General features: G+C 54.7%; 1 protein-coding gene across 1 annotated transcript in view; it reads right to left on the bottom strand.

Moving 5' to 3' along the window:
- TRPM2 (transient receptor potential cation channel, subfamily M, member 2) overlaps positions 1–9186 on the bottom strand; it is a 16512-nt gene extending 7326 nt beyond the window's left edge. Inside the window, 15 exon segments of the mRNA XM_010011437.1 lie at positions 1–249; positions 410–555; positions 845–974; positions 1786–1923; positions 2389–2739; positions 4027–4148; positions 4388–4490; positions 4869–5069; positions 5250–5311; positions 6122–6302; positions 6731–6897; positions 7291–7471; positions 7939–8107; positions 8574–8659; positions 8992–9186. The exon segment at positions 1–249 is cut by the window's left edge and continues 216 nt beyond it. Of these exon segments, the coding sequence (XP_010009739.1) occupies positions 1–249; positions 410–555; positions 845–974; positions 1786–1923; positions 2389–2739; positions 4027–4148; positions 4388–4490; positions 4869–5069; positions 5250–5311; positions 6122–6302; positions 6731–6897; positions 7291–7471; positions 7939–8107; positions 8574–8659; positions 8992–9186 (2481 nt within the window).
- Positions 9187–9699: the final 513 nt, after the last annotated feature.

Here is a 9699-nt window from a genome sequence, read left to right as displayed (position 1 = left end):
TGGAGCCTCTTCTCCCTGAGGAAGAGGGGCTCAGCTGCCCAGGGAGATGCCACAGCAGTTTCTCCCAGCCAGCTGCAGGGTGAGGCTGGAGGAAATCCATGCCTTGGTGCACGCACGCCCCAGCCTCAAGAAGTACCTGAAGGTGATGAGGCCAGTGTAGAGAAGTGGGAAGAACAACATGCATGCAATAACCCGCCAGAGCCCATTGTCCACACACATCTTCCCCCACCAGACTTTGGTTAGAAAGGCCTGTGAGGAGGGAGGAAGAGGAGCACTGGTTACAGGAGCACCCCTGGCTGTCAGAGAGGGGCTGGAGGACAGAGCCCCACTGCTGCCAACAAAGAACCCTGGCTCAGGGGCAGGGGACACTTAGGCACTTCCCCTCCATGCTCTGCTGCTGGGAACCCACCTGGACACCCCCATGGGACACAAAATTCATGTTCTTGGCCTCCAAAGCCAATTGCAGACAGGTTGTCTTCCCCCAGGCCTCAGAGACACGGGTGAGAAGCTTCTGGGCTCTCTCTTCATCCTTGCGGTAGCAGTCTGTGAACACACCTGGCCAGACACCAGGGAGACATGACAGAGCTGCTGGACCACATTGGTGCTCAGCAAGGTGCCCACAGAGGGCAGGGTCTGGACATTGCACCTCACAGTGGCACCCTCTGCGCTCCCAGAGCACCACCCAGGCAGTCCTCGCAGCTCCACGACCCCAACCTTGATGAGGGGATCCCCATTTGGCACCACTGACCGCAGACATCCCTCACCCCAGACACGTCCTGGACAAAGCCAGCCAGCCCTGCAGGCTGCAAGAGCAGCTCTGGATTGCTGGTCCCCTCCTGCTCACCAATCGCCTTCTGTTCATACTCCTCAGCCAGGGCCAGCATGTTCTCGGTGGTGTCAGTGTCTTCCTCCTCCTTGGCCAGCTCCTTCAGGATTTTGCTGCAGGCCAGCGCAGCTGCCATGCAGTCCTGGCTCTGGAGCAGAAGAGGACAGAGAGACCATGGGGATCTGTACCCTATCCTGCAGGTCCCAGTAGTCCTGCCAGACCCTCCACAGCTCCCATGGGGAAGGAAGGAGGATGTCCCAGGCAGACTGCTGCTCGGGATGCTCAGCTAGCCATGACAAGGGTGGAGAGCGGGGGTAGTAGGTAACCCACTGCCACAGGGAACCTGGGGTTAACCCTGGTCTCCTTGTGGAAAGCCTTGGGTGTGGGGCAGTGTGGCTGCGTGGTATGGTCACTGTGCCACCAGCCACTCTGCCTCTTGTCCAGGGATGCTGTTTATGGGGCGAAGCCTTCTCCAGCTGCTGTGCCCCCGTGTCCTGCCTGTGGTGTGCTGAGCCCTCTCTCAGCTTTCGGAAGGAAGAGCACACTTCTGACCAAGCACATTGCCTCTGCCCACAGCATGCATTTTCATAGAATCATAGAATCACAGAACAGTTTGGGTTGGAAAGGACCTTAAAGCTCATCCAGTTCCAACCCCTGCCATGGGCAGGGACACCTACTCAACTACGTTTCTCAAAGCCCCGTCCAAACTCCTGGCCTTCAACAGTTCCAGGGATGGGGCATCCTTGGCTGGGAAGTGAGGGATCTTGCCTCATAGTGTGGCTGGGGATGATCATCAACTGTCCACAGGCTCACTAGCTATCTCACATCTGGCTGGGGGTCAGGCTCGGACACTGCCATGGGCCAGCTCGCCTGCTGTCCCACATCTTTCCTCTTGGGGCTGGGAGGTTTGGCTCCATCTGAGCCTCCCAGCTCAGACCAACAGCTCTGGGCTGTGATACCTGGGCCCAGATGATTTCTGCCAGCTCCTTGTGGTTCTGGACCACAGCCCAGATAAGTAGGTCACGGACTGGGTCCATGGTGAAGGTGGCTCGGCCAGCAGAGCGCTTGTAGAGGGACCGGAGACTTGAGCCCTGGACCTGCAAGGCATGCGAGGTCAGAGCTGCTCCCCTGCCAAGGGGCTGCAGAGAGCAGGGAACCTCTCAACACAAAGCCACTGCCCAACCCCTGGGTGCCTGCTTCCACCATCCGTGGAAGAGCCTTTGCTGCAGATCACAGGGTGGTCAAACTGGACCCACCCTGGAAATGCCATGTTTTCTAGGGCCAGGATCATGTGGGGATGTGCCCAGCCTGTCCCGTGCACCCACCCCACTGGGTCCTGTCCACCAGCATCACAAGGACACATGGTGCTGCCGGTATAGGAGGGTGCGAGTGACACTTTGGATGTGGGACAGATGTCTTGGGTAGGGCTTTAAGGGACTTAAAGTGAGATTCTTGAGCAGGCAAGAAGACAGACATCCAGTTGCAACCCACAGGACGGCTTCTTGAGCCCACACCCCCCTCCCAAATGCAACCCTGCCACCACGTCACCTGGAGATACATACATTCAGATTGATGTGTGGGACGGGGATGGAGAGCCGGGGCCGCTCTGCGTGCTTGGGCTTGGGGTAGAGAGGCTGTGTGGAGCAGCCCAGCAGCTCCCACAGCACCTGGGAGACATGGTGCAGTTGGATTCTTGGCATTTTGGAGCCAGGCGTGTGCTCTCTCTCCTCCAGCAGGACCTTCTGCAGCTTGCTGTGGAACAGGCAGGATGGTGCCATGTTGTCGTAGAGGTAAACCAGGGTGTCCCAGGTGACAAACTCCTTGAGGCGCACTCCCTGCTCCAGGAACAGCTTCACAAACTCTGGCTTGTTGGAGATCAGGGCAGCTGCCATCACGGGGTGGAGATCTGTGGGCTGGCAGGCCAGAGGAGAGGTGAGGGTCTGCATGGCCACAGAGCAGGATTTCACCACGCTCCTCACTCAGGGTGAAGATTTTATCCCTGAGCACACAAGGAGCTTCTGGGTGTGAGAAAGCAGCTGGGAGGTAATGGGGCTTGTGGGACGTATAAGAGAGAATCTTGTGGGTTAGTATGCCCCCTCCTCTCAGCATTTGTGGGGTTTTTCTTTCCAAGGCTACCTGTACGTGTGCCCAGAAGTGAAAGCAAGCCCTGTGAGTAAGGGGTTCATGTTTGTTCTGACAGGAAGGTACCTGCTGACCTTCTGCCACAGGTTGGTTTCAGACTCAGCTTTTCATACCAGCCACGCTGGTCCAGGGCTGCAGCATCTGTAACAGCCCTGGCCTGCATCAGCTAATCTGGGAGCCTGCCTTGTCCTCCTTTCCTGACCAAGCTGTGGATCTTTCTTGGGTTGTGTATTTTCACACTATCAAATATTTCTTCTTTGGGTTCCTACTTCCCGCAAGCCCTTCCCAGCCCCACAAAAGGTATGTGAACTGGGGGACTCCACCTGTTGAATGAAATCTGAAAATCCCTTCCAGTTCCCACAGCCCCATCAGAAAGGACAGATATTCCTGCTCAGTTTTGACTTCCCAACAGCAGGATGCAGTGTGGGGTGTCAGAGATGGCTTGTGCTGCCCCAACTTCACTGCCCCACTCTACTAAAGTTTGAGCGTGGAAGTGCCAGGCTGGGTGAGATGAGTTTGCCAATGTGGTGTGAGCAGCAAGAGGTATTTTTTGCTCTGGTGTGGTGGAAAAGGCACTGGTTTTGAACAAAATACCCATCATCTTTGTAAACAATGATAAGCCAAATAATAGGACCTTTATAAATACTGAATTGCAGGATGCGCTTACCTCTGCTTTGGATGTTTGAAAGCAGTTTTGAAATCATGGAATAGTTAGGGTTGGAAAGGACCTTAAGATCATCTAGTTCCAACCCCTCTGCCATGAGCAGGGACACCCTGCACTAAACCATGTCACCCAAGGCTCTGTCCAACCTGGCCTTGCACACTGCCAGGGATGGAGCATTCACAACTTCCTTGGGCAACCTGTTCCAGTGCCTCAACACCCTCACAGATTAAGAGCCCCTGGCAATGTAGCGGGAGTTTAGGGTCCAAGAGCAATGCCCTCACAAATTGTCCTTAGGCATAGCTGAGGTGAGAGGTACCCTCAATATCCACAGTCCTCAAGTGGGACCTGACAAGCTGTAAGCCTGACCAGACAAGTAGCACAGGTACTGCCTTACCTTCCACTCGTGGTCATCTGTGAAGATCTCACTCCGAGCAATGTCCACTCTGTTCCAGGCCACAGCTAACTTCAGCTGGTAGTCCCAGTTCTCACGGCCAAAGTTGTCCTGGTTCCGGGATGCTGCGTGCAAAGTGCATGAATTAGAACAGAGGATCGTTTACATGGTGAGAAGATACCACCTGGAAGGCCCCTTGGAGGCCTGGCCTTCTGGGGTGAATATCTCTCCCCGATCAGCTCAGCATCACGAGGTTTGGGGACCTCTTTGGTGATCCCATAAGTCAAGCAGCTGCAGGAGGTGACTTGTGATCTCCACCTCATCCATCTTGCCCCATCCTCCCAGGCAGCTCCCCACCCCTCACCTTTGAACAGGGCCTGAAGGATGGCCACATCCACGTCCTGCTGGCCATATTTGCCCTCTCTGAAAATGGTCAGGAGCTGTCGGCTCCGCACTATGTCTTGGATCTACAAGGAGAGCCATGGGCAAGCAATCAGCAGCCTCATCTCCTCCCTGATACTTCCCTCAGCCCCTGATCTGTGTGGGGCAATTCCTTGCTCCTCTTGGGTTGCCTGCAGACCCCCTGTACTGTGTGTCCCAGCCTGGCTGGGGATGATCCCAAGTGGTACTTCTGCCCAAAGGGAGCAGTCATGGAGAAGCAAAGTTTGAGCCTTTTGGGTGCCCTTCAGGACAATGATGAGCATGGCTGGGGAAGATGGAGGGTAGGCAAAGACGAGCCTAAACTTCACACTGGGAGCCCTCCTGTTCACAGGCAAGGACCCCTGAGGTCCCCTTTGGTCTCCACAAGTGCAGTGAGAGGAGCTGTCTGCCTGCAACAGGCTCACCTTCTTGGTCCACTCCACCACTTTGCCCTCAGTGAATTGCTCATAGGTGTCACGGAAGAACACGCTCAGCTTCTTCTGGATCAAGGCAATGGTTATTTTGGCCACAGGCAGGCTGGCCACTTGTGCGATGACATCGGCCACGCGCCCAGACCCTTCCACGATCACACAGGGGGTCCCATTTGTGATGGCGTTGTAGATGGTCTGCAACAGAGTGGGGAGACTGGTCCTTAATTCCACCCAGAGGTCAGCAGACCCTCTCTGAACCTGAGAACCACACTGCAGTGATTCTGCAGCACTCCTGCAGGCTGCATTTCAGCTAGTGTGGCACCATGCTCACACCAACACCTATAAGCAGCACCCCAGGCAGGAGCAGCTCCTTACGTCAAGTGTCCCCGGGCCTCCTTCCACCACCACGCACACAATGGGGATCCTGATGGCAACGCCTGCAGGAAAGCAGAGCCCAGGGTCACTTCCCTGTGGGGCATACTGCAATGCACCCAAATGCAGTCCCCTCTGAGCTGTGGGATGTGAAAGGCAAGGTGTGAATGTGAAAGGCACATTCTGGAGCATGTGTGCACGTGTGTTAGAACAGAGGATCATGTATGTGGCAAGAAGATATCACCTGGAAGCCCCCTTGGAGGTCTGGCCCATTGGGAGAAATGACTCCCTGCTCAGCTCAGCATCACAAGGTTTGTTGACCTGATAAGTCAGTCAGCTGGCTCTTTGGTTTGTATCACTGAGGAACCAGGTTCCACATTTATCATGACAACCCTCTCAAACTCTGTGCCTGGATCCTTAAGGGAAGCTACAGCCTCCTCCCTCACCAGAGGCCAGGATGGGCACCCATCACCAGTCTTCCAGTGCCTAAAGGGGCTGATAAGAAATCTGGAGAGGGACTTTTTACAGGGACATGTAGTGACAGGACAAGGGGAAATGGCTTTAAGCTGACAGAGGGGAGATTTAGATTAGACATTAGGAAAAAGTTCTTCCCTGTGGGGGTGGTGAGACACTGGCTCAGGTTGCCCAGAGAAGCTGTGGCTGCCCCATTCCTGGCAGTGTTCAAGGCCAGGTTGGGCACAGGGGCTTGGAGCAACCTGGTCTAGTGGAAGGTGTCCCTGTCCATGGCAGGAGGTTGGAACTGGATGAGCTTTGAGTTTCCTTCCAGCCCAAACCAGTCTGTGATTCTACCAATGGATGGCCCATCCCACCTTGTGCCCTTCCCTGCCTCAGACCTGGCTATGTGTTGCTGTTACCTCCTTTCACCTTGGTCTGCTCCGAAATGAACTTCTCCAGTCTGGTCCTCAGGGGGATCTCCACCCCATACCTCCCGTGAGTCCCATCATCCACCAGGATGAAGTGGGAGTGGTTGCTGTCCAGGCATGACAGGCTGCCTTGGTTCTCCTCATCCAGAACATACTCAGCTGGAAAGCCACCCTGTAAAATGTAGAAAGAGACTCTGGGAGAAGCCTACAGAGGAATCCCAGATGCCCAGAGCAACCAGTATGTGTGGCAGGAACAGGCCAGCATATTGGGACAGCCTGGCCAAACAGAGTGCTCCCTCTCCCCCCTGCAGTCCTCATGTCAGTCTTGCCCCATGCTTTTTTGTGTCTGCTCCACCTGCCCTCACAAGGGTCCTCACAGCAGAAGGGCAGCACCTATACAAGACACTGGGTAGGGTAGAGGGGCTTCTCAGCAAATACCAGCCTGGGACCATCACTCCTTCTGGTGCAGCTGCGTTTTACCAGGGCCACCAGCCACAGGCACATCTTGAAGCACCCGTTCCCACCACAGTCCTTGGCAGGACTTCCCCAGCAGTCCAGGCACTGGCAAAGCAAATGCACCTCTGGCTCTGCCTGGCTCACCATGGGGCAGATGAGGCTCTCCCGGTTGTACACGGTCCCCCAGGTGGCTATGCCAATGGTGACAATCTCGCTCTCCTTGTGGCTGCAGCTCAGGATGAAGTCTCGCACTGCTTCTCCCACCTGCTTCATCACACCAGCGTGGGACCCCCCTGTGATGATCCAGGCCCCTGGGGGTCAGAGAGGGGATTGGGAAGGGAGAAGCTCTGCTCACAGCAATCTCCTAGCATCCCCCTATATAGCTACAGGAACACCTTGGAGATGCTCCATCTCTCAGAAGGTGTCTTGCCTGCCCACTAAATCAAGCCCAGGCAGCAGAGGAGATGCCTTCTTCAGACCAGTGTTGCGTCTCCAAGCCCAGCTCCCTGTGAGCCTGTTTGCAGCAACTGAGGTAAGAACAGTCCATCTCTGGTGGTGGTAGACCAGACAAGGACCTAAAGGCCTCCCGGGCCAACTCAGCATCCCCAGAGCAGCCCAACCCACTGAACATAGTGAGTTGGCCATAGCCAGATGATGAGCCCCTCTCCCACTTCAATTGTAGGGAGAGCCTCTGCACCTCTTACCAGTGGTCTGGGCCACTTTGACTAGCCCTTGCCGGAAGATGTTCTTCAGCCTTGGCTTCATGATGAAGTTTTTGGCTCCCCCGGTGACTGAGATGAGCAGGTTGGGTGCATCGAGGCCCCAGTGATGAGTCATGAGGTGGTAGATGACCCATGGAGGGGTATCTGAGGAAACGCGTACATACTGCAAAAAAGGGACCATATATGTGTTTTGGATAAAAACAACAGGATCAGAGTAACAGGGCACCTCCACTGCCATGTCTCCTGTCCCAGGGAAGAACCATGGGCTTCCCATGCCGTTTACCAGCAGAGTCCTGCTGCTGCTGCCCTAGGTGTTTGTGCATGATTCTGTTCCAAATCGCTTCCCTGGGACTGTGCATTCCCAAGACAAACCTAAGGACAAGGAACAGCCACTCCTCACAGCATGAAGATCAGGCTCATGGTTTCAGAAATGGACTAGGTACAGGGCTGGGAGAGAGGAGGGACCCTGACCCAACCCCCTTTCTTCTGCTTGGGTCAGTGTTGCCTTTGCAGCATTTCCACAATTTCCTATCCTTCTCTCATGTAGGAGGGGAATACTTGCATCCCATCTGCCATGGCAAGACCTGGACACGGTCTCTCCATGCACCACAGACAGGAAAACCAGATCACCTTCCCCATCTTCTGTCCCAGGCCTCTGAAGTGGATATCACCGAAGGCATCTGTTGGCATTTCCCGGATATGCGTTCTGGGGTCCCATTCCTTTCCCAGGAAGATGGGAGGTTTGGCAGCATCTTCCAGGTGCTGTTCCCTGAGGTAGCCACACTCGCACACAACCCTCCTGGAACACACACCACCAGCTTTGCTGGAACCCATCTAAAGCCAGAAAGCAAAGCCCAGCTGGGCCCCCAGCCTCAGCCCAGGCAGGAGGAGCTGGCGTTCTCATTAAGAACACCACAGGCACCAACATCTCCCACCCAGCCCCTCAAAGCTTGTGCAGAAACAAAGGTATTGTTGAGGGAGAAACAGCAAAAACTTGGTATTTCTGCCCTTAGAGGTTTAGGGGAGAAATAGTAAGGTTCCTCTTTATGAAGTTTGAATGGAAATGACTGTGAAAGTATCGGAAAGGTTGCTCGCTGGGACATGGGGTATCAGCCATGTGCTGACACACAGTAGGGTGAAGAACCAGTCCAAAATGAATCTGTGAACCCTCTTGGCACCTGCTCCCTTGATAGAAAGGTGGAATTTTCTGGTGCTGTACCTTTGTCACAAACATCTCTCCTGCTTTCCTGGACTGTCTGACTTACCCAGAATCTGATGTCTGGGAGCTTTCCACAAAGTAGGTGCACTCTTTCTTCCGGATGTTCTCAGGAATCCATGAGATGAGATTTTCCTGAGGGAGCAGGAAAAGCAGCAAGGGGTCAGGGTTTCTGCAAAGGGCAGAAGTTATGCCAGGGGCTAGACACCCTGCTGCTTGGAGCAGATCTGGGTGCTTCTTCTGATGTGAGAGAAGAAAGCTCCATCACTATCTGCAAGGACAAAATCAGGTGTACCCACAGGACAAGAGATATGAGTGCCGGACATTTAACTCAGATGTTTGGGGTTTTTCTGTCTGCCCCTAAAACTAAAGTGATCTGTTATTAATGCGCCCATTAATGAGTCCCTTGATAACTCATTAACATTTTTTCATCGACCACCCCCTCTTCCAGCACCTTCTAAACTTGCCTTTTCATTGCTGCTGCTGGGGAAATGGGCCTTCCGCCTGCTTTTTGAGACACTGCTGCTGCTCTGCTGGAGATTGGGGACCACCTCGAAGTCACTCATCTTTCTGGGGTGGGTGGCAGGGTCATCTCCTCTGTCAGAGCACACCTTGTTCAGTTCTGAGGGGAGCACCTTGGTGCACCGGCCACGCATGGCCATGGCTGCTGTGTCCTGAACCACTCAGTCTCCTCTCTCCTGTTCCTAGGGTGGGAGGTTCTGAACACCTCCATCCTAAGTGCAGCAGAAAAGAAAAAGGATAGCCATGAACATAAAGCATTGAGGCTTCCTGGTAGGAGAGCTGTCCACGGGAAACCTGCTGGACCCTTGCCACGGTCCTGACACAGGGGCCACATGGGTGGTAAACCACGGAAGCCCATCAGCCTCTGCACGTTGACCCCACCACACTGCCCACCAGCTCCACTGCCTGGCCATCAGCCTGCTCCACTGCCTATTTGTTCACCCATCTGCAGCTCTCCTCACTTCATCCCCACTGCAGGCAGCAGGGACAGCAGCAACCAGGTCCCAACACAAGAGGGATGTGGAGCTGCTTGAGCAAGTCCAGAGGACGCCACAAAGATGCTCCCAGGGCTGGAGCAGCTCTGCTCTGGAGACAGGCTGAGAGAGCTGGACTTGTTCAGCCTGGAGAACAGAAGGCTCCAGGGAGACCTTAGA

This window comes from Nestor notabilis, unplaced genomic scaffold (genome assembly GCF_000696875.1).
Source record: "Nestor notabilis isolate BGI_N333 unplaced genomic scaffold, ASM69687v1 scaffold33733, whole genome shotgun sequence".
NCBI lineage: Eukaryota > Metazoa > Chordata > Aves > Psittaciformes > Psittacidae > Nestor > Nestor notabilis.
Note: the sequence above shows the minus strand (reverse complement) of the source record. Positions and strands in the feature narration are given on the sequence as shown.